At 42.8% G+C, this 24,395-nt stretch overlaps 2 protein-coding genes across 4 annotated transcripts in view; one reads left to right on the top strand and one right to left on the bottom strand.

The window, feature by feature from the left end:
• Positions 1–18,610, bottom strand: part of antxr1d (ANTXR cell adhesion molecule 1d) — a 26,543-nt gene extending 7,933 nt beyond the window's left edge. Inside the window, exons 1-15 of the mRNA XM_086046047.1 lie at positions 18,230–18,610; positions 13,197–13,268; positions 12,380–12,451; positions 11,541–11,622; positions 11,420–11,450; positions 11,281–11,354; positions 10,563–10,631; positions 10,401–10,481; positions 10,267–10,327; positions 5,280–5,378; positions 4,718–4,787; positions 1,128–1,206; positions 798–893; positions 668–706; positions 28–126 (exon numbers count right to left, since the gene is read on the bottom strand). Coding sequence (XP_085902173.1) covers positions 28–126; positions 668–706; positions 798–893; positions 1,128–1,206; positions 4,718–4,787; positions 5,280–5,378; positions 10,267–10,327; positions 10,401–10,481; positions 10,563–10,631; positions 11,281–11,354; positions 11,420–11,450; positions 11,541–11,622; positions 12,380–12,451; positions 13,197–13,268; positions 18,230–18,381 — 1,176 coding nt within the window. The 5' untranslated portion in view covers positions 18,382–18,610. The remainder of the gene's footprint in view (positions 1–27; positions 127–667; positions 707–797; positions 894–1,127; positions 1,207–4,717; positions 4,788–5,279; positions 5,379–10,266; positions 10,328–10,400; positions 10,482–10,562; positions 10,632–11,280; positions 11,355–11,419; positions 11,451–11,540; positions 11,623–12,379; positions 12,452–13,196; positions 13,269–18,229) is intronic.
• On the top strand, positions 14,477–24,395 carry znf488 (zinc finger protein 488). 3 transcript variants are annotated; one of them, XM_086046056.1, is made up of 5 exons: positions 14,477–14,568; positions 15,892–16,218; positions 21,444–21,663; positions 21,738–21,966; positions 22,942–24,395. In XM_086046056.1, exons 2-5 carry the CDS (start codon positions 16,184–16,186, stop codon positions 24,006–24,008), a joined length of 1,551 nt encoding a protein of 516 aa, XP_085902182.1. In that variant the 5' UTR covers positions 14,477–14,568; positions 15,892–16,183; the 3' UTR covers positions 24,009–24,395. The 3 variants fall into 3 exon arrangements, 2 of the variants coding, with proteins under 2 accessions (XP_085902182.1, XP_085902181.1); XR_015088798.1 differs by lacking the exons at positions 21,444–21,663; positions 21,738–21,966; positions 22,942–24,395 and adding exons at positions 16,480–16,630; positions 16,710–17,485; XM_086046055.1 differs by lacking the exons at positions 14,477–14,568; positions 15,892–16,218 and adding an exon at positions 20,482–20,873.

Genomic DNA, 24,395 nt, shown 5'->3' with positions numbered 1-24,395 from the left:
ACGTGTAGATTGTCTCAGTGCGTGTACCTCCATGCGTTTAATGCCACCCACGCCTCGCCCTCCGTAGTAAGAAGCGTCCACTGTGGGCCATCTCTTCTTGGGCATCCCATCTTCATCGTCCGATTCCTTTTGAGAGGAAAGCCTCACTTGTAGCATTCCACATTCACAGTCTCCAATGAAATAAATCATGCTTGCTATAGCCGTTAAATGTTTGAAAACTGTACTTGGCAAAGCAATGAAAATGAGTGGGATAGCATTTGAAATAAATTGCATTTTTGTTTTGAGCACCAGCAGCAATTCGGCAATTATGTTCAACCATGTACAAGTAGAATATTTTTAGAAAAAGCATCTTTGAATTCACTTTACAGGGTCTTTCATTTAGCAAATGTGTTTTCAATTTATTGCACCAATTATAATCCCTCAAGGGGAAACTCAACCTAGACTCCGATGAACAGTATATTTATATTTTTGTTGAACGCCACACAGAGAACCACGTCATTACGTATATTACGGCTTTCAAATTCTTATTAAAGGTAAAATAATTTATGCTTTAAATTTTACTGTGGTTAACCTATTTTTTACACTTATATAACCATTTTCAGATACAAAATCGCTAATCATTTAATAGATAGATAATCATAATAATCAGCATGCTGTATATACTTACAGGCTCTGGGGGAGGTGGAGGGGGCGGTTCTTTGATGACCTTAAGGTTAAAGAAATAAAGATCCTATTAATGTAATGGGCCCTAAAGAGTTGTTTGCAAATGAAGCTAAAATTCTGATGTGTCAGCTTACCACAGTGCAGCAGAGAGGCCAAAACCACCACATCAGCAGCAGGGCCAACAGCAAGAACACCACCAGCAGCGAGATCAGCACGATGGTGCCGTCAAACTGCACAAATGACGGCGATTAGGCGGTGCAATTAGACCAAGGGAAAGTCAAACGGAGCAAAAGTTGTTCCTCTGTGCATTCAAAGTACTCACAGCCTCCTCTGATGACACACGCAACAGAGGAGACGTCAGAAAGAAGAGAGGAAGAGGACTGGAGGAAATCCAAAAGAAGTTTTGAAAGGAAAAGTGAAGTTGATTAAAATGTAGGTCAAGAGCGCGCACATGATCTACTCACACATTCAGTAGTTGTGATGTGAACCGAGCTGGTGATGTAGGAGATGCCCTCATTCATGCTCACCTGCAGGTAGATGACCCTGCAAAACACAGATGCGACGCACTCATGCTTGGTCTACTTGGTCTACTGTACACGCTTGCCTCAAGCAGCCTGCACATTCTTCCATGTGCTCTCTCCATACTTGCACTCTCCAAAACGCTGACATGGACACTTTCCCAAAATCCACAAAGAGGTCAAGGGAGTTCTCTGCCTTACAGACTAAATCTCCACTGCACAGAAACCACAAATCTGAAAGTTCAATGATGTCATATTTATCTGCAGCTAAGAGCGGGTGAATGAACTTGTTTTGTGCAACTTGTTGATGCTTCGTGAAACTTTGGTGATTCACGCATGGATAACAGAATCAAAATTTTAATCTTTTATAATGGGAAAAATGCCATATTCAATACAGTACAAGAGATGTAGCTCAAACTGTCTTTTCAATATATATATTTTTTTTAAATAGGCACAGTGTATAAAACCAATGAAGAAAAAAAGCAATATCTATTCTGTCAGTCTGATAAAATTTTACGATCTACATTTGGCAACAACAGCATTGAAGAGTGAGTATTATTATTACTCTTTTAAAAAAAAAAATTATATTCTTGTCCACAGTTGATGGAATACGAAAATAAATGTGTGTATAAAAGGTCATACATTTAATCTGGATTTGATATAGATTAGGGTTTCGTTAATATTTTCAGCTCAAGACTTACACTCACACTCACACTCAGAGCCACCACTGACCAAATTGGCGCCCCAACCCTTTTTGATGACCGTTTTTTATGCATCTGAGGTGTTCTGGTGCGGATGGAATTTTGGACGACATGTCAAGTACATGTCCAAGTGTTTCTTCACATTGGTCAGAAGTCGCAATGTGAACCCTCACAATAATTGGGGCACCCCACGGAGGATGTGGCCGTACGCAACATGCATATAGTGCATGATCTGCGTTTAAGGAAGCGCGGCTAATATACTGTACGTCATGTATTGCCATGACACGAATGATAAGCAACATAACAGATGTATTACAGTAAACGTAAAACAAACAAAAAAAAACAAGACATTGCCAGCTTGATGAGCAGTACAATATCATGTAGCATTTTATGCTAACAACCAGCAATTGAAACAAAGCTCTCTTCATAAATCTGTGAAACACTAATGGAGACTGCACATTAGGCAAAAGTTTTAATCTAAAGTGAAAAACTGGATTCACCCTTGTGAGTGAAAACACAGAGGTAAAACATTTAGCTCTTTTTTTGACGGCTAAATGTTTGTCACTGGCCAAAACAAAAGATGCTAGCAGCCAAAGTGAGGAGTCGCGAAGGAGGCAGCTGCAGATTGTAGTTTTTGGTTTGGGGAAAAGAGCGGAGAAAGGCTTCTTGTGTTGTGCTTATGGTTTGGGGGGACAGAGACAAGGGGGGCATTGAGCTTTGGGTTCACATTTGAGGAGAGGGCGGTGACAGGGGGGAGGTCACTGCAAGGTGGGGTGTGGATGGAAAGCGTGTGGGGGATGGGATGAAGAGGACCTTTTCTGTCTGAAATCCCTTCAGCACTATCACTCCCTTCTGAGACCCCATGAGACCCCCCCTTCCGTTCATCTTTCATTGACTTCCTCACCCACCAACACTATGTTTGCTCTCCTCCATACCCTCGACACAACTGTGCCTTGACTCATGCTGTCACCGACTTGGGAGGAGGAAATCGGCGGTGCAGGTGCCACTCCTATACCCCCCTCATCAAACGGTCAGGGGACATGCTGCTATCAATCTCTATCAATCATCATCTCCCCACTATATGTGTCTTTGCCCTCTGTTTGTGTCGTCGCATCCGGAAGGATTGCAGTCAACACGGATTTATGTGAAGTCGGCGTCAATGACTTCATTCTAAGGGACAAGGCTCGGATAGAGCAGGAGGATGATGGAGGGGCTTCAGGTCTGGTTGGCAGCCTAAAGAGCTTCCAAAAAAGAGTGGAAGTGGATTTAGCTGTAAAGGTGGGGACCAACTACATTGGTCGCTTCCTGTCAAAGAAATTGATCTGACTGCGGTTGCACCTACGGAATGTTGTGTGAGTGCTAGGTGCATTTCTCCACACCCCATCGAGCTGCAGTTGGCCTCCTCTTTGGGCCCTTTGGCCATTCACAGCTGACTTGCTCTTTAGTGGAACGCAAGGGTGTCAAACAGTGCTGACTGTGCACTAATGGGCTTCAGCTACATGGAAAAATGGACTCCTTCAGGCACTGTGTGATGATGGTGCAGCACATTTATCTGGTCTTACAAAAACGTTGTTACAACAACGTCAGAAGAGGCTTTATTCTAAAGGCAGGGTTATTTTCTGATTGATTTTGATTCTGGTTCAGTTTTCACAGTCACACTATATCGCTGAAGTGTTATTATACTTTTCATATTGCTTGTACATTATTTTTGTGTTATCCATTGCTCTTGTACTCTCATTATATAAGCATTTAAATGTTTTTTTAAGTGTGCTCAAAGCCCTTAGAAATATTTTAGGCACCGTAAATGCTATAAAAACGTGCCTATGATGTATTTAAGTAGGGTACAGTATTCCTATATCGCGGATTAAAGGGGGCGTTACTGTATATAGTGATCTACTTGTAGTAGGGACTATGTACTTTGTAGGAATTCATAAAAAGAGAGCGGAAGTTTGTTAAAAAGTTAAATGAAGTCATCAGTCAATGGTTTAGCAATTCCTTAGCCTAACGTGGGATCAGTTCTCAGTGACAGTGCGTATTTGAGTGTGAATGGTTATCTGTCGCTGTGAAAATAAATCCTAATGAAATGTAATACAGCATGTCAAAGAGTCTTCATGGTGCCAGAGTGTGAAAACAAATATCCTCTTTCCAATTTGTGTCGGGAATGATTCCCTGTGAACAAACTTCTTTGCAGACGAGCTCAAATCAGATAAGAAATCTGAGTGACAGCACCAAGACAGATGATGACTGGGAGGTGTCTGAAGCCGCAGGGCGGCAGTGTATAATTATGCACAGGACTGTGGGGCACCCGGGCCGGGAATGCTGCCGGGCCTCGGTCCACTTGGAGCTCAGCCCAAAGCCGCGCTCTGTCTGCCCCACTCGAAAACTTTCACTTGCAATCACCAAGGGCAGGGCTGCAAACGCTTGGAGGAAACTTTACACTCGGCGGCCGCCTCCCCTCACACTCTTTCTCTCTCCTAAAAGTGTCAGCCACAGATTGGGATACCACACAGATAGACATGCACGTTCATATTTACACGCATACACAATGTTGGGGGGGGGGGGTTGGCTGTGAGGCTGTGAAGGTCTAAACCAGGAGGCGCTCATTAAGTTGTGTTCCTGGGCTCTCCTCCTGTGATTTGTGTCTGCCTTCGTTAGCTGTGACAAACTCTGATTGATCGCACACGCTCAGTGACTTTGGCCAAGTTGTTTTCAAGGACAAGCGGCGTGGCATATAAATCGGACTCACGCACGCAACCGGCTTAGATACGGACAGCTAAGTTTGGTCTCACTATAAAATAGTGTTAGGGTAAAAATCGCAAACGATGTGGAACTCACCTCCCTGGCTCTTCGATCACAGGAGCAGGACAGAGAAGGAATGTGTCCTCTATTCCGGCTGGTCTTTCATCTGCAGAAAAATAAAATCAGGTTTGTTTAGAAGATCATTTTTTTTGCAGCTGAGGAATGTGTTCTCACTATTGTAGTACTGTACAGTGAATAATCTAAAGTTAAAGGGCCCTGAGGTACAATTCAAGGATGGCAAAAAACTTCTGGACAGTAAACCACACGTAAGTCTCATTTTGTGCATTTAAAAAAAAAAATCAACTCACTCAAAATTTTAATATGATCGAGGCATTGGGTTTGTCAAAAAAAAATAAAAAATGTAGGGGATTAATCAAAGGGCCACTCAGAGTACCGTATGCGGCCCGCCAGTTGCTCGTCCCTGTGTTGCATGTATGCAGTGTCATAAGTTGACATAAAGTTGATTATTAAATAATAGGTCAAGACCGATCTGTAGTTTTTGCAGGTGAAAATTCATGAAATCGCAATTTTTTCCCCCCATATTCCTCCATGCATTCCCAGCCGTTATCTTGACTTAGAGTGTCTGCCACCAACTTACCTACAGTGTGGGTGTCATTTAGTTTGAAGCTGCAGCGCACCTGGTCGATGTTTCTGGCATGGAGAAAGCCGTTTCCTCTCACCACCACCTGAAAATTCTCTGAGATACAAACACTGCCGTCATTTCATTTCATCCACACCAACAACACGAAGACAGTTTTTTAGTGATAAAGGAACTGAACAGTTCAGCAACGTAGTTTTCATAAGACTCAGATTCAAAGGGAAATGATCAGCATGATGGTGAGAGCTTACATCCATTTCTTTTCTCTGGTGCGCTCAAGCCCGAGCGTTACGATTTGTTTATATTTGTGTATTTGTGTGTATGAGCATGTTCAAATGGTGCTGATGCTAAAAGCGCTCCTATTCCAAAATATCTTGACATGCGTGTGCATGGTGCGTGCGCGTCTTTGACCTTTACTTTCCCTCGGGCGCTGTTAAAGTGCACTGACAGGGCCTCGCCAGCATATGCCGCAGTGTCTATGTGGCTGCTTCTCAGCATATGCTGGCGAGCGGGAAGAAAACACTCGGTTAAAAAACATGCCTGCGGGGCTGACAACAGCACAGTGCTGTCAAAGTGGGTCTGACCTTACCTATGGCACAACGCATGACGTCTGCACGTGTTGTGTGTTTGTGTGGCCGCGTCTTGTATCTTTGCCTTTTTCAGAGGCAAGTGCGAGCTGAAAGTGTGTTTGCGCTCTGACTGTCCACCTCCAGAATCCTCCCGGCTAATAGAAATGAACATCGCTCACACCTTTAACATTTAAAAGCACCAGCGTGAAGATCACTGCATAAAAACACAGTAGGGTGTTGGCGTATACCTGACACTACTTTTTGAAAGGTCACACCAGCTACTAAAATTTAGACATGCTTAGATGGTCAAATGTTACTGGTTTATTGGTATATAAGTTTCATGGCACTGTGCAATTGTAAATGGTGACGTAGGAATGAATTCTGTTTCGTTTTTAGAAAGGCAGTTTCCCGCAAATTTACGTTGTCGTGCAATTTGCTCTTTGTCTAATTTCTCGTTTTGGTTTTTGCTTCAATTGTGTGTACCATACCATTGCAAATAGAAGAAAGGAAGTCAAATTTTGTACAAATGCATTTTTGAAAGGATTTTAAACGATATTAGTACTAGATGAGTCACTCATCATCAGGGCGGTGTTTCTCTTAACTGGATGATGCAGCTGGTGAGTAATTAGGACTGGATACTATATTAGGTAAGTAGGGTCACACAAAATACTTGCTACTTTTAAAAATATGTTTGTTCTTTTGTTTTTTTTAAACTATATTGCAAATCTACTAAACAGTAGATCAAATACACTGCATTCATACACATACATACATAGATATACATGCCAAGAAGCCAAAAGGGATTTTTACTGAAAGTGGAATTCAACCCAAATATTTTTGTTACGCAGCAAAATCCTTCCTTTTTAGCCATCTCACGGGGCGGCCATTTTGTCACATCTGTTGACTGAAAATGACATCACAGATGCTCAGGGCTCAGGTAACGACCAATCACGGCTCAGCTTCAGAAAACAGGTGAGCTGTGATTGGTCGTTACATGAGCCCTGAGACACTGTGATGTCATTTTCAGTCGACAGAAGTGACAAAATGGCCAGAGATGGCAAAAAACTGGTGGATTCAATCTTATTCCACACATGCAATATTTATCAGAATGCCTTGTTGCAACTAGTGGGCCTGCATAGAACATATTCTTGAAAAAAATATGTTTGGGTTGACTTCCACTTTAATTGAAGTTGAGTTATGAGAGTGCTGAGGGAGCAGTATACACATACAAACACACATTCAAACACAATCGCACACAGCACAACATAGCCATTTCCTGTTTGGTCCGCCCTCCTCTTGGGCTCCGTTTTAAGTTTGGACCTTAACCACAACAATCAGAGGCATCTATGAACTCACATTTGTACCAGATCCCTGGATTGTACTGTACTTAAAATCATGATTTATAACACAGTATGAGTAACACACAGCTGCCTGAATACAGTTACTGGAGGTCTTGACATTAATTACGTCTAATGCTTGCTTCCTTGGCTGATACAAAAAGGCACGTTGCAGCCTAGTCTCTGGAGAATTTTGTGTTTTTTTCACTATAGTGTAAAGAACAAATTTTAAGCTTATTTCAGTTGCTTTTTTGTCAACGACAATAACGTACCCCCAAATTTTAAACTTCAGCGTTCCATCATTAAAATGTCAGCATATTTTGCATGACATTATAACAAACCTTATTTCAACAATTAATCCTGGATGCTGTTTTCTCTTTTTCTTTCATGGCCCTTTAAAGGGGAAGTCAACACAAAGATTTTCTTTACAAGAAAAATTAAACACAGCATTCTGATTAATATTAAAATCCACCCATTTTCGTCCGTCTTTGGGGGTGGCCATTTTGCCACCTGTTGTGGACTGAAAATGACATCACAGTTGCTCAGGTAACAACCAATCATGGCTCAGCTTCAGAAAACAGGTGAGCCGTATCTAATATCACATGGAGATTAGATTAGCTTCCACACACACTTACTGTCACATACAGTGGCAGGCTAAAAGGTTAATGCTGTCACAATCATGGTGGGCCAGGACTGGTGGCGCCCTGCTGACTTGTACTACATATGCTGCTGCCCGCCACTATGACCACATTGCCATGTCCATCTTCACCTAAATGTTTGACGAGCATTTATGTGACTGTCTATATGAAACATACATGTTTTGTGTTGGTTTTTTTGTTGTTGTTTTTTTTTGCTGTTTTTATGCCACGACACTTGTGTGCGCGGAGAAAGTGGGGTAAGGCTTGTCCGAACGGCAGCCCTTCAATCATGTTAGTGCGAGAGGACAGCGAAGGGCAGGGCGGGGGCCACGCAGGAAGGAACGACGGGGGAGGAATGGGTCAGACGCTAATGAAAGCAGCAATCTTGGCTGTCATGTTAGATATCAGGTTCAACGTTCTGCCTGTTTGTACGCGTGGGTGTGTGTGTGTGTGTGTGGAGTCAGTGCTGTCATGTCTGATAGTGTGGCCCAATGTTCACTGTCCAGTCTGATGGCCTGTTTGCAGGCAGCTCAGCCTGATCACTTCACATCAGTGTGAGGGACACGCGTGTGTGTGAGTGTGTGTGTGTGTGCTCTTAAAGAACAACTATACATGTTAAAAGCCTGGCTTGCATACATGGAGACAATAGTATTGATGCAATATGTCGAGATGGTGGTTATAAAATGCTGACCAGTGCTAGACAATTACATTATCTTGCTACTGCAATAATATGCGTGCAAAGCACACATGCTGTGATTATTTCTACACGGCTTCACTTCATAACAAAGGATGCACACTGGAGTAATAAGCTCAGTGCATTACAGTGGCTGCCCTTCATTAATTAGGCCAGAATCAAGTTTTGGTTGGAGTGAGTTTCTTAGTTCACTGACCATTAGGCTGCTCATCAATCGAATAACAAATGAGGCTGTTGGAAAATATTTGGGAGCATGTCGGCTGATAAACTGGCAACAAGACAGAGAAAACGATCATGAGGACACTGCTTATTGTCCTTCTTGTTGCTGTAATTATCATTTTCTCCGCCTCTCCTTTCCTTGTCACGTAAGCATTACTGTATAAGAGTATATAGTAGCGATTGACATTCAGTTAAACCATTAAGGACGGAAGCGCATAACCGCGTTTCTACTACTAAAGCCGGGACCGCTGTTGCGTGTTTCTCCCTTTAAAGCCGGAGAGCATATACGTCATTTTCTTTTTTTTTTTACAATCCGCTTCTCTGTCTCTTAGCCCATGAAATGCATCAGAATATACGTGTGACGGTGTCGTGAGTTGTCAGAGGATATCCGGAATTTTTTCGAGGAGTAATGGAGGCACAGTCGATCGCTGGATCTCTGCTATAAGTCACGGCAGTGATATAGACAACGCGCTCGTGGACTTTAAAGCCGTGAAACCATCCAAATGTGATGTATGGTTAAGATAGATGTTCGTAAACAATGACGATTTCAACGTCTTTGTAAGAGAACACAGCATGGTAATTACCGCTCGATTTAAAAAAAATCAAAAATAGTGCTTCACTTGCATCTTCGATTGAAACAGTAAAGATTACGGTAGTAAACTTGTGCCACATGTCTAAGCGCTCAAATTCTTTTGGAATTATGTTTCTATCTGCTACAGGGGCTGAGATATTAATTATTTTGGAGAAGGCAAAAATGTCTGGTTATCCAGGGTGACTCCAAAGACGACTGTAGGTTTTAGAGAGATGTCTCACGAGGCACTTCAGGCTTTAATGGGTTAAACGTATGGATGGATGAGTAGTACAAACAGTGACTGTATCCTATTTTATGGTTTGTTGTAGGATTGCTTAAACAACAAATCCAATAATACAAAGTACTTAACTGTACATCCTAGTTTTTGAGAAAGTCTCATAATGGATGATTTTTTTCCATTGGTCATCCTGGGAGCAAGGCTGCAAATGCACTCTCCTAAGTGATTCCTAACAAGGTCATGTCAAAGCTCATCCATCCCGTGGACTCACATGGAGGCACATACTCCATCTTATTTGCCACTTTTTTTCCCCCTTTTTCTTCCTCAAAGTGGCATCGAAAGGGTAGCCGTGTAAAGATAGGAGAAGAGGCCTAAGTAGATGTTGAAGGAGCCAGAGTGGCTATTCAGCCTATGCGATGTGGCAAACTAGGCCAGGGAGCAAGCCATGCTTAAAGATTCATGGCTAATTCCTCTGACCAACTCCAGTTCCTCCTCCTCCCCTTTTGGCCCACACGCTGGGGCCAAGCGACTATGCTAATCTCCCCCGGCCGTGAATGACAATACGCTGTGTGTCACCGCACGGCCATAAGCGTCTGTGCGATTACTCAACTTCACAGTCCGCTCCAGAGGCTTTGGATGACTGTCATCTGACACAATCACACCCACACATTACTGCTTCGGTGTTTTGACGAGGGAACCTTGCTCACCGCACAGCCCTTACCTCCTGCGCACACACTGGATGGCTCAGCTGCGAGGATCTCGATGCAGGACTTCTTGATGATCTAAAGCACAAGACAGTTTGATGAGATAACGCAATTTAGTGTGCTTGTGTATTTGTGTGCATGTGTGTGTTACCGAGTCAATGATTCCCCTGAGGGCTTGGAACCCCCCCCACACAGGAAACACATGTTCCATAGTGTCCGCAATGGTCGCGAGCTAGAAAAAAAACACATGGGCAATGTTTTATTTGCTTTTTTGCATATTTATATACATTCGCTTTGCTTCTGTGCTTCTTACCTGGGTCTGGTTGAACTCTTTGACTCCGACACAGTAAACAATGGCTCCCATAGACCTGGCCCTTTGAGCCTGTGAGGATGGAACACAAAAATGAAAAAATAAAATGCAGTAAAGCCAAAAGGGTCACCACCAGTGTTACTGTGACTTTTGCGCCACATGAAGTTATTTTCCACCATTTACAAAACTGTTATTTTTCAGGAGTCTAGCAATCAACAATGACCAACCAGCTAACACAGCAACTGAGCTCATGTGACCGGCCGTTATTCCATTATGAAAAAGTCAAAAGTCAAAGTAGGCGGCACGGTGGTCGACTGGTTAGCACGTCCGCCTCACAGTTCAGAGGTCGTGGGTTCGATCCCGGCTCCGGCCTCCCTGTGTGGAGTTTGCATGTTCTCCCCGCGCCTGCGTTGGTTTTCTCCGGGCACTCCGGTTTCCTCCCACATTCCAAAAACATGCATGGTAAGGTGATTGGACACTCTAAATTGCCCCTAGGTGTGATTGTGAGTGCGGATGTTTGTCTCTGTGTGCCCTGCGATTGGCTGGCAACCAGTTCAGGGTGTCCCCCGCCTACTGCCCAAAGACAGCTGGGATAGGCTCCAGCACGCCCCGCGACCCTTGTGAGGAGAAGCGGTACAGATAATGGATGGATGGATGAAAAGTCAAAGTCAAAAATCACAGTGAAATATTTGCATTAAAGCAACTCCCCATCCCATATTACCTCCCGCTGAGCTGTGTCAAACTGCCACTCGTTCAGTTCCCCGTCAGTCAACGCGATGATAACGCTGGCTGTCCCTGTGAAGCAGGCAAAATTCAACGCCCGTGAAGCGTAACGTACATTGGCAGTAGAAAGAGTTTACCTTGATTCTCTTGGTATATCTGTGCATTTGCCTGCCGACATAGAGACATACAGTAGTCTGAATATTTTAATTCTGTGCTATTTGTAGATATTCATTTAAGCCATTTTCAAGTTGCCCCTACCATTTCCAGGCCAAGGTTCATAAATGTGTCTCCTCCAGCAATCACACTTTTTAGAGCTCTGAGCCCTCCAGTGATGGCCTCCCTGTGGGGTACAAACAGAGGCATCTGAATCATTTCTGAAATAAAATATGAAAAACTTCCAAAAATTAACTAATATTCCCAGTAGAACAAATGTAACCTTCTCAGGGTAGAGAGAAATTCCAGGAGATGGGTGCTTCATTAAAAAAAAAAAAAAAGACTGTTGACATCACGTGAAGTGTGCAAATGGAATCACACTGTTTACAGACAAATGGCTACCGTTAATATTTTCAGTGTGATTAAGTTTCTTGCAGTTATGTATATATAGTTCTTAAAATTTTCTGAAAAAAAACAAAAAAACTTGATGTATAATGGAGTCTGTGGTGCAGGTGGTTGTTATTTCTTCTAGTGTCATGAGGCAGTGTATGAGGTCTTTTGCTTTGGCTCTATTATGAAAAGAAAGCTTTGCTCATGCATTGACAGAAAAAAAAAAGAGTGAAACTTGTGTTTAAGAGGAGAATGGCTTCAACAGAAACGGGATGCGGCGGTCTCCAGCCTCTGAGCATTGCACCAGCTAAAATCCTGAGTGTTGATGGAAAAATAAAAAATAAAAATATAAAAAAAATAGGCCTGTAGTTTGGGTCTGCATCTAAAAACGTAGTGGACTCTGGATTTTGGGCTAAATGCTACATCCGATTTTTCATGAAAACCAGCTTTGTATTTTCCACATAAACGTGTCATAAACAAATGTCACAAAAACACAACCTCCTGCGACTGAGATAGCGCTAAACATGCAATACCGATGTGTATGGTTACTTTACCTGTCCTCAGTTAACTTCAGGATGATTTTGCCATGCGTGGAGAAAACGATGAAGGACATTCTCAACATGGGACTATGAACACAAAGTTGACATTCATATTTTAAAGTCAGAAGTTTGACAGATTTCATAAATGCCAATAACTGCATGGATCTGCTTATAATTTTAGATTTGTGTAATATTTTTGACATTATTTTTTTTAAAGGGGCTTCCGATAGCTTTTCTGTCTAGCAACTTCTAGCAACTGTCTAGCAACTGTAAATGTTTGAATAAACAATATTTTACCAACTTTTTGCAATGTTGCAGATTGCTACTGTATTATTTCCACCTAAAACTATAGTCACATGCTGCTCCTTTTCCTCTCTGCAAGCCTTCAGGTCCATATTTCTCTGCTGTTTGCATGTGTATATGCTGCCCGCCGATTCCCGTTGCTTGAGCCGACTTGGATTTTTTTTTTTTTTTACCTAGCATTGCCGAGTCACATGACAAGTGGCACAACATCAAAGCAAAAGACGAGGATCAATACCAACTTTGGTATCCTTATTATTGTTGTTGGGATTTTTTTTCAATCAAGCTGCCCACCATTTGTAGACATATTTTGGAAGTTATACTGAATGTGCAAAGAGAAAATTCTTATTTATTTTTCTTATTTGTTAGCAGATACCATTTTCTGACTCCACACAAATATTTTATTTTGGATATATTATATATATATATTTTAAAAACATCTTTATGTTAGGTATTTCAACTGAGTTCCCCAGGAGTTAAGCCACTTTAAGACTTTCCATTGCTTGGCAAATAGTGACAATAATGACTATACCTGATAAATTTCTCTGCCAGCTGCTCCACAAAAGAGTAAATCTCGATCCAGTGATGCTTCACACTTCCAGATCTGTAAAAGGAGAAAAAGCAGATTCGTTTGTTCCGATTTGTTTTGTATTATTTGGAAAGCAACAGCAAAATCCAGATATTCAGACTTTGAAATACCTCAAATGAAACCTTAAAGACAAATGAAGAAATGCAACTTCAGGGCAAATGTATAAACAGTTGTAAGCCTTAGCGTGTTTCAATTTTGTATAATGCAAGAGTGGTGGCATGATCGGAATATGTCTCTGGTCACATTCCACTATGTTGCGCTGTAACCTGTTAACCTTGCTGCTTAGCCTGCTACATGCTGCTACTGTTTACATGACCGTCTCCTTAATGAAGCCCAGTCCCAGGGGGCTGCTAATGGGGGCTAATTGCTGTTGGGCCAGAGGGTTGAGTTGAGGTTAGACTGGGACAGATGCAGCAGCCCATAGCAGTGAACATGTAGCGGGCAGCTGGCCTGCGTGTGTCCATGTGCATGTGTGTGTATATGCCCGTTTGGTTGTTTGAGTGTGGCAGTGAGGGGGAACAGATGGTGATGAGCACAGGCAGCCTAACAACAGGTTGAGGGAGAGAAAAGGCAGCAACATGAACAACAGAGGGGTGCACAAGTAGCACTCAGCAGGGGGGGTTGCAATCACATCAAACAGTAGACATGGACAGAGGGTGGTGGTCTAAAGAGTGTAACGGGCTTGTAAAAGGAAAGAAAGTCAAAGCTGTTTGGATTCATGATGCCTTTCTTTTGTACCACCCGTTTAACCAGCCACTTCCTGCTCCACTTATCCTTTCCCTGGACAGGAGAACATGATAAATTTTCCTGAAGGGGTCTGCTCGGAACTCAGTCTACATAATACCATATAAGGGTTTCAAAGTGCTCCTCCGGGTTTAGTATTCTAGATCGTCTCAAATAAACAGAAACGATTTGTAGGCAGTCCTCTCTACAGGTAGTTTGTGCCACTTGGATTCTAAAGCAAAATTTAAGCATTATTTCTTGATTCTTTCTTTTAGTTTCTCAAAAAACACTTTTGATGCACTTGATGCAAATATGCTAATGCAGTACAATAAAATATTAACAGTACATCTAAAACACATACATATAAAATACATACATACATACAACACATATATGAAAAAAAAAAGTACCCTGTAAGTGTGGTGTACTGATCCCACCACTAGAGGGAGTATGAAGAGGAGTGTAGCAATGGGAAGCATAATAGGGAACAAAGAGGAAGTCGAATTACTAATAGTACAGTTTGCTGAATGGTAGATGACTGCTAGCACTTCTGCACTGTATTTTAAAACATTGTTTTGTTCCAAAGAAGCACGTGAGTAGTTCTTTTTACGTGGTTGTATCAGAACTGCAAACCTAGAGGTTTTACAATTGAGAATTTGACCAAAACTATGAAAGCATAATCAAACTTTGAACTCTGAACTGCTGTTGTTACATGACGCCAGAGTTTAGGCTAGCTTTGAGTTCGAATATATAGGATTTGGGCATTTTAAATTGTGTGTTAGCATTAAGATAGCAGATTTTCCAAGTTAAGTGGTTGTTTTAAACAGAGGTGGAGAATTCAGGTCCAGAACCTTGCCACAGTTTGGCTTGACCCACAGGGGCTTCTACTCTAAACGAGCTTGTTTACCTGCCTGTTGAGTAGAAGCACCTGTGGCTAAAGCCAGACTGTGGCAAGGTTTTTACTTTCTGGACTTGGAGTCCCCACCTATGGTTTTGAATATACAACATGTAACTATTTATTTATTTTGTTAGCTTTGACCGTAAACTTCAACTCGGAGTGGCAGTAAAAAAACTCTATTTTGTGATTAATATTTCAAAATGTGCCCAAATAATGCTTGTTGTGAGTTGGGTTGAGTTCGCTAACACCATCTAGTGCTTAATTGGCATGTTTTTAAGTATCTTCAAATTTTTTAAGTCAAAGTAAAAAAAAAAAAAAATCAGCTGATCTACGTAAGCAAAAAGAAAAATCTGCTGATCTATGTTTCATACGTCTGAAGACTCCTGAGTCATGTCACTATTAAGTCAATGTACCACTGGACCTTTACCCAGAGTGTGTAATCACTTTACAATGATTAACTTCTTTTTGCACTTATAAAACAAATACGAATGTTAGAAAGTCAGATACTCCTTGTGTTTTATAAATTTTTTGTAGGATGAAAATACAGCTAAAGTTTTTGGGAGAGCAACACCCTGACCATGAAACACAGGATTCTTTAATTCCATTACTTTTCTTGGAAATGATATTACAAAATCAGAACAAATCACAGGTTGACTAGTTGAGGTGGACTGGATTGTGTTCGACATTGGTGGGTGCACAGTAATGTCTGGCATGAATCCCATATTTTCTCTACATGCTCTAATTCCTCCAAAGGCTCCATTTCCGCATGATTGCCATCAGATTTTCATGAGATACTAATCCTAACTCTTGCATATCTTGAAACACTTTTACAACGAAAGCAGACTGCGAGTATTTAATATTTAAGATCACAACTCCAAATTCCAGCACAACCTTTAACACATATTACTCTATTTGTGGGTTACAAAGGAAATAGTTAGCCTGTTATTTGGTGTGGGTCAGACATTGAGTGTAGGAATGCAGGGAGCTGATGATCCTTTTTTCATTCTGTCCATCTAGATCTCTTTTCTCACCATGCTTGACGCCATAGTTCTATCCCACTGAGGTGCTGCTGAACGGGTCAACATGTGGCATTAAAGAAGGGAATAAGGCCAATAAGTTGGTTTGATAAAAAAAAGAAAAAAAAGCAGCCTCTTCCTGGAGGCCTGTGGAGACATGCAGAGGTCCAAGCACCGGGAGAGCTGGCCATGCGTGACGCACACTCCTCGGGCTCCTCTTAAACTTTCGGAAGCAAAGGGTATAGAGTGAAGAGCAGCTGACAGATGTTGCCGTGGACACCCCAAAGAGTGAAATGTCATTCAAAGTGTTGACTTCGCAGCTCCTATGGTGAGTACAAGGGAAACTAAGGACATGTAACAACAAGCTACACAGATCACTTGATGCTTGAACAAAATTGATTTAAACACTATAATTTACTCTGATCAAATAAAGGCACGACATTTTATCAGGTCTTGTCTTTTAAGCCTTATCCGTACACCGGTCTGTTTGGAGCATGTTTTGACATGTCTAATCGCTCTGAAGCCATGTGCATCATTTTGCAGCTGGAGCCCAGAAATGACAAAAATGTCAATTATCGTGTCTGTGCAGCTCCCAATGTCCACACTGTCAGATGCACACTTGTACAGTAAATTACACAACAAGTACAGTAAACTGGCAACAACATCTTGACGGAACATTTGACCTAAAGAAAATAATTCTCACAATATCATGGTGGACTCTATATTGTTAGAAAGCGAAGGTGAGTGAGTTTAAAAACTAGCATATCTTGATGTTTGTGCCTGTGCAAGCCTTATTTAGCATGCTTGGGAATTTGGCAGGCGGCTCTGCGCCATTGTGGGCGTTCCAGCATTACCCAGGGTGTTTCCTCTGACACGGCCTGGCGCACCTGACGATTTGATGGCAGAAAAAAGACTGAATTTTGTGCCTGCTGGAACCAGGTCTAAGTATTGGCGCAGGGAGTGTAACACGATTTTAGTGAATTTGATCAATGTGCAGGAGGACAGATTTTGAACTCGACGTGGTGGATGCCATCGTATTTCATTCAAAAATATTACAACACCGTGCATCAAACCCTCTTAGTCATTGTAGAAATCAATTAATTGCATTGGAAGGCGGTCTTCCCACTTGTGTTCATCCTGGCCACCATTACATCATCCACCCGTGGAGGTCTGCTTGCAGTTCCTTAACAACGTACTTTGCAAGCTTTGGCCGCATGCATGGACTCCAACAAATCTGTTTCTGTCATGTCAAGGGTTGTGCGCCGCTCATGCAATGATTTTAAAGGGACTGGTAGGAGCTGCTTGGGTTGGGCGGAAAGCAAAGGGGCTGTGTTGATGCCCACAACGGCGCAAAAGCCCCCTTTTCTAACTGTGAAAAAAAACTAAACAAAGGAAAGAAAACTCCACCCATGCACAAAGTTAGAATTCACTTTGCGCAAGACCTGGACACGAATGGAAGGTCCTTTGTGTTGTTGCTCTATGTTCATTTTCAATTTTTTATCAGGGGTCCCCAACATGGTTTCAGTGGCCACTATTGTCACCTTCAATGCCCACACGTACAAATATGTACATCGGTTGCACTTGATTAAAATGTGGTAAACCCGATGTAATTTTCCCGTGTGATATACAAAATACAAATATGTACTCCTTTAAAATGTTTTAATTATGTGCAACCGAAAATCTACTTTTTTGGGGGGCAAAACTGATCTTTGTTGAGGACAAATTTTCATACTGTGGGTCCCTTTGGATGGCCCAGCTGTACTGTGGCCAGTGAACAGAGAATGTATTCCTCGTTAATGCAATGTATTCCAATATGACAAAATAGCGAAGGTGGATGTGGATTGCAGATTTGAAGCTTGCACAGAACAAAAGTTGCTCGCCTGCAGCTGTGCTCGCCATAGCAGGCAGGGAGGCGTCATCAGCCTGAAACTCAATCCTGCCTGGCCCAGCCCACATCCCGTGGCTCTGCTTGCTCTGTTTGCCTCGCCGTTATGAACCGGCCCAAAAGAACAACACGGCCCAACAAAACAAAAAACACCCCCCCCCCCCAGAAAAAAAACCCATCAAGTCTGTGCGCAACTACTTGAATGGATGACCTGAGTAATCCTAACCGCATGCATAGCCGAGAGTGATTCATTGTTTGGGAGCCTTGTCATCGATTTAGAAAAAAACGAGGGGATTTCCCAGTTCGGTTCGACTGTATCGTGGCTCTTTTTTGTCCAAAATGACGCCGAAGCACCAGGCCGGCGTGCCACGCGTTTCCAGCCTACGGGGCGGTTGCGCGGCAAAGCGCAGCCATGAGAAAGTAACAAAAGCCATAAATAATAAGAGACACTCACTTGTCCAGGACAAAGTAGAGGTCGAAGGCGCCCTGGCAGGACCTTTCCTCCTCCTCCTCCTCCTGCTGTTGCGCTCCTTTCACCGACACATGGAGGAGGAAAAGTCCCAGTAGAAGCGAAGCGAGGAGCGTGTGGATGCGCCTCCTCGCCATCTTTCCCCGCTTGCGTTCGAGCTCTCCAGCAACAGCGCCGCAACTCACTGCAAATGTTCACATTGTCTCTTCAACATCCGCTAATGCATGATCGACGCGTCTCGCGTTTTTCTGCTACGTGTAGCCGGGGTCGTGTCGCTCCGCACAGGCGTTGACTGGAAGCCGGCCTCCCTAAATCTCGCCTCTTGAGGTTGGGGTGGGGAAAAAAGAAGCATGAGGCTTGCACAGGATGGAGTAGAGGAGCGACACCCGAGGAGAGACTCCAAACTCCACTTTCACCTCGCTAGGAAATAGAATAGTGATAAAATCATCTCAAATCACCATACTTTATTTTTCCCTGTAGAAAATGTGGTGTTTTACAGGGACCGCAAAGCAACAAGCATAAAATGTGTCAACTAAATTAATAGCTTCATACAAAATAAATACAAAGTAGAATTTTTTTTTTTTACAAAATGGTGTAATTCTAGCCCAAATGTGCTGTACAAGCTATATCATCAAATGCATTCTATGCTCAGTAGTCAGTACTTCACTTGTGATGCAGTATAAATGCTGTAGACTTATTTATCCTTATAAGTGTGAGTGTGCATTAAGTAAATCATTCGAAATTACAGAAGCTACAAACACGGAAACACTAACAGAAGCGCGTTTAAATTGATAGACGGACCGGCCTATAGGCGATTACTATTTGGGCTGGCAAAAGGCGGATAGACGGACGGCGGAAGGGTGCCCTGCCTGCCGGCGGAAGGCGAGAAACGGGCCACGAAATTTGAGTAAAATGCCCAACTCTGGCGGTGGCTCTCTCGACTCGTGTGTTTATGAAGAATCAAGCTAGCTACGAGAAATAATGTGAATTGCAGGACATCATTGACACTTCGAACACACCCCTGGTTCCTCGCGATCAATTGGGGAAGTCTTCCACCACCTCACTCTTGGTGGAGGGTGGTGCTCTAGTTGGTGGCACTAGTTATTTGAACTTTGTGGTAAAACAATAAACCAAATGAAATGCGAAAAGTTTTGGACATGACATGTGGATCTTATGGTAGCTTTAAAGGGGAAATCAACCCAAACACATTTTTTTCAAGAATATGTTCCCAGCAGACCCACTAGTTGAAACACGGCATTCTGATTAATATTGCGTTTGTGGAATCAGTTAAGCAGCAAAATCCACCCCTTTTTAGCCATCCAAGGGGGCGTCCATTTTGTGACTTCTGTCGACTGAAAATGACATCACAATTACTTAGGGCTCAGGTAACGACCAATCACAGCTCAGCTTCAGAAAACAGGTCAGCCGTGATTGGTCGTTACCCGAGCCCTGAGCAGTTGTGATGTCATTTTCAGTCGACAGAAGTGGCAAAATGGTCACCCCCAGAGAAGGCTAAAAACAGGTGGATTAACTCTTACTCTACAAACGCAATATTTATCAGAATGCCTTGCTTCAACTAGTGGGCTTGCATAGAACATATTCTTGAAAAAATATGTTTGGTTGACTTCCACTTTAAGGATAATTTACACAAGAAAAACCTTGTTAAATCTTGCCACACACATCTAATCGCACTATGTGGCCTGCTTTTTCATTTTCCAAAGCTCATGCTTTGAAACTTGTTTTCAGATGTTTGAATAATGTCATTAAGTGTGTTAATAAAAGTAGCCTATTATCACACTGTTGGCAAAACTGTATCTCCCTCTTTAATGTTGTCAAAAAAGGTTTTGTTGGTTGGCATAACATATTAATTTTTCTTTCGTCCACTTGTATTGTACATTGTAATTACAAATTCCCAAGATGTCTGGTGGGAATACATCATGGCCCTCTAGAGGCTTGTGTTTCTAGTTTGTTGCACGTTGGAATGTTAGCTTTTCAAAACATTTCTGGCATTTTGCCCCTGAATGAAATTAGTTTGACTATCATCAAGAAAAATGGAACCCACAACTTTCTAATTCACTGAAACATTTGAGGCCATCTAAAGAAAAAGAGCCAAACCAAAGTTGTGAAGCAGAATAATCAATTAAATGCTCATTAGACAGAAACATTTAGACTATTTACCCAGCGGCAAACCTGACACACGCTGCATCTTGCCATGCATGAATGTACATTACCCCGGAGCTGTTTTTAGTGCCACAATAACACACATTTATTATATGAATACATCAAAACTGAGCAGCATTATCTATTATTTATTATTTTATGTCATGGGCTGTGGCCTAACCTCAGCATCATGTGATTGCTTTCTATTCATTGGCTACTTGTCTCCTCCTCCTGGAAAGACACACAAACCAATCAGTAGATAATTTGGATGAGGGGGTGGTGGTAGTAGTGAAATCGTCTGCGCGTTTGCATCATTGTGCCACGCACCAGCGGGTGTCGTGTTGGACGGCGAAAAGTGGGAGTGGGAGCCTGGAGGGGCGACAGTGCACATGAACGCTCAGTCGGATAACTTGCTCATCGTGGCACCACCAGGGAGCACATCGTCACAGAACAGCATCATGTCCAGCAGGTGAGCCCTCGCACCATCTGCACTCTTGTGGGACTTTTTCCATTAATAGAGCAAAGTGACAGTGTGTATGTTATTATTTGACGTTTGCAACATGTGCCATTTTACAATATGTTTACCCTTAGAATCCTGCCTTTTAATATCATTATTTTAGCGGGGGAATCAGCGATTGAACTTAATGCGCGTATAGAGCAGACAGTTGACGGCAGATGGAGGAAACAAAAGAAGAAACCGAGTGAAAAAACTGAGACAAAGGACGTTAGTCCTGAATCATTTAGTTCGCATCGGCTGTGCCTGCTTGACTCTATTGATACGCTACATACGACAATTGCACAAATATGATCAATGGGGGCTTAATATAACGTCGTTTCACCATTGCAATGCCGTACGCCGATGTAAATCCCATTTTTATCTTACGTTTGAAAGCATATTGTTTAGTTTGTTATCCACAACAAAGCATTTTGTTGATAAGAATGTGAGGGCGCTTTAAAACAATATCCACCCTCCCCCTCCAGAATGTTCTGAACCTGCATTTTAATCTACTAATGTGTGAACATCATCATTATTTTACAGTTTAACGATGGATCACGCCTTCCTAGCTCGGTCCATGTGGCCGGGTGACTGTAAATTCGTGCAGCATCCCGCCGAGCTTCACACCAGCGTGGTGGTGATGCGCAGCATCCCCGCGGGGACCACCTTTGGTCCGTGTGTGCTCCAACACACTTTTTACGACACCATCGCTTTCATTGCGCAGAAATCCAGTGACAAAAGAGTCAAACCCTGCGTGTTCAGGGTGAGTTGGCATGAAAATATAGGCAACCCAACACAGAATGCTTTTGCTGTGTGCTAACTGGACGTTGCCAACAGGTGGACCCAGAAGCCATGCGTAATTCCGCGTTGGTGCTGTCGTGGCTACGGCTGGTGCAGGCTGCGCGCAACCGAGAGGAGCAGAACACAGAGGCCTTTTTGAAAGGAGGTCAGCTCTACGTGCGGACCATAAGGGATGTCCACCAGGAGGAGGAACTGCTGGTGTGGTACGACCTGGAGCTCTGTCAACTTCTGGGCTTCACAGAAACCAGCAGAGGTTCGGGTGAAGGTGAGCCTTTAAATAAACACATAAATAAATAAAACACACATTTATATGAGTCAAGCGTTAGGATGTTAATCTAGCATAACTACCGAATGCTCTGACAAGAATTATCGAATATTTATACAAAGCTTTGGACATGCCTAACGATTATAGCACATACCAACCACCCAATCAGATCTTCATAGCCCATTTGGGGTACATTTGTATCCTATCCGAATGAAAATAATCTGGATTTTAAAAAGTGTCAGAGTTCTTGTTTTGATTACAGTATTTTAGTTATTATTGGAGTTTCCTACTACTTGGCATGTAACGTTGCCATTTCTTGATGGGTACAACTCAAACAACATTTTTTTTAAAACTCAAGTTGTATTACTGGTAGGCGGTAGCTATTATTTTGTCTAAATATCATGGCATTACAAGAAGATTGTAGCGCTTTAAAAGTATCCACTCAGTGCCAATAATCGTGCTGATCTCATACCTGTCCTCCTAAAAGAGCTGTTGGCATATATTGGTATTAAAATGCTAACGTAGCAATTTATTTTCGAGTCAGCCAGTCCTCCCTCAAACGTTGCCAGTTGGCTCAAATTGTGGCTACTCATGTCTTAACTAGAAAACGTAAGCACCTAACTCAGATTCTGGACCCCTGGAAATGGCTGTGTGTGCACCCAAGAATTCATTTGAAGATATTTTGTTTTTAAGTCTCTAAATTGGCACCATCGGCCTCACTCTTTGTGCACACACAGAGAAGTTCCCGCACTGGACATTTTTGAAACTCGTCTTAAAAGTTAATCGTCGGCTTTCAACTCAGTATGAGACTAGAGTTTTATTGTTTTCAACTTGTTTAATTGTGTATTTTTGGTGTACAGCACTTAATTTCAGCTGTGGTTGTTTTTAAAGTGCTCCATAAGTAAAGTCGATTTGAGAATTTGTTTCAGATATTTTAATTGTAAAACTAATGCCTCTGTATTTGTGTGTTTGCAGAGTTCAAATGTGTCAGGTGTGAACAGGTGTTCAAGAATGAATATCCTTTCCTGGCTCATTGCCGTTTCCTTTGCACACAAATCTCAAGTGACGCGTGGAGTCGTGATGTTCATGATCACAAGCACGTGGAAGTCAAGAGGCAGCGCCGTGTAACAGATTTCCACAACATCGCCAGAGATTTGGAACACAAGAAAAGCGACGCCGATGACGACACTCCCTACGTGAATAAACGGAAATACCAGGAGACTGTTTACCTCAAAGGAAGGAAAACAGTCCTGTTGGAAAAAACGAATATTTCAAATGATGACAACATTACCCAGCTGGCCAAAATCCAAGATGAAGCTGGAGGAGATGCATCTGACTCACCCTTGAAGACAAAAGCTGACAGAACCAAAGTGGATCATTTGGAATGTAAAAATGCAACTTTTGGAGAGGAGAGGGTAGCCAAATTGACTTTTACGCATGACAGGTTGAGGGGCTCGGATACAGGAGAGAGCTCCGGTTTACGCTCGAGCACCGGTAGCGCTTTTTCTTTAGTCCACTCCGGCAGTCGAGAACAGAGAAGCGCTTTTTGTAAACCCAGTAAAAGGATCTCTGCTGGCGAACTGCATCAGGGTAGTCCAACAACGGTACCTTCAGCCAGCTTGGAGAAGATGAGAGAGGCCTTCACGCCCAGGACTGTTTCAGGATACAACCTGATGGCTCCTAGCATCCTTAGCAGTGATGTTCACACGCTGCCTCCCCCCGTCACGCTAAACGCCGCCTTCCATTACGCATCGGAGCACTGGTCCAGAACCGCTCAGGTCCAATCCACTTCAGCCCTGACCGTCCTCCCTCCCACCTTCACCTCCTTTGGCGTGTCGGTGCAAAACTGGTGCGCCAAGTGCAACCTATCTTTCCGCATGACCTCTGACCTCGTCTTTCACATGCGGTCCCACCACAAGAAGGAGTTTGCCGCAGAGTCCCAAGTGAGGAGGAGGCGGGAGGAGAAGCTCACCTGTCCCATCTGCCACGAATACTTCAGAGAACGACATCACCTGTCCAGACACATGACGTCACACAACTGAGACCTCACTTGGTAGAAAAAAGATGTATTTATTCTTTAATTAAGGTTTCACTATTTAATAGTTTTAGAATCCAGGATTCACAATGAGACTTTGATGTTTAACAGTGAATGTAGATAGCTGTAATAAAATAGCATATGGCCAATACAGCCGTGTCCGCTAGGGGGCGGCAGAGGTATATGGACGCTGACCTCGAAGGCGCTTGTCTGTCCTTCAGGCCTATGTGTTGATATTCTGATGACGACTTGGTGCCTTAAGGAGCTCAGGATGGAAAATAGATGGGAGATGTGGAGGACAGCTCATGATTGTCACGCATATCTCGAAGCGGTCCTCTTATTATTTATCCATCTGCTTTGTACATGCAATGTGTGTTTGCACCTTTACAAATCT

This window comes from Filicampus tigris, chromosome 11 (genome assembly GCF_054856515.1).
Source record: "Filicampus tigris isolate MCC_2025a chromosome 11, RoL_Ftig_1.0, whole genome shotgun sequence".
NCBI classification, from domain to species: domain Eukaryota; kingdom Metazoa; phylum Chordata; class Actinopteri; order Syngnathiformes; family Syngnathidae; genus Filicampus; species Filicampus tigris.
This window is presented reverse-complemented; position numbering and strand designations above follow the sequence as displayed.

What these genes read in the sequence shown, in the direction of transcription:
- znf488 (XM_086046055.1), top strand. Translation starts at nt 20,794, where the DNA reads ATGAACGCTCAGTCGGATAACTTGCTCATCGTGGCACCACCAGGGAGC. An exon ending in TCAAACCCTGCGTGTTCAGG is followed by an intron (nt 21,664 to 21,737) that starts GTGAGTTGGCAT and finishes CGTTGCCAACAG; the next exon opens with GTGGACCCAGAAGCCATGCG. An exon ending in CAGCAGAGGTTCGGGTGAAG is followed by an intron (nt 21,967 to 22,941) that starts GTGAGCCTTTAA and finishes GTGTGTTTGCAG; the next exon opens with AGTTCAAATGTGTCAGGTGT.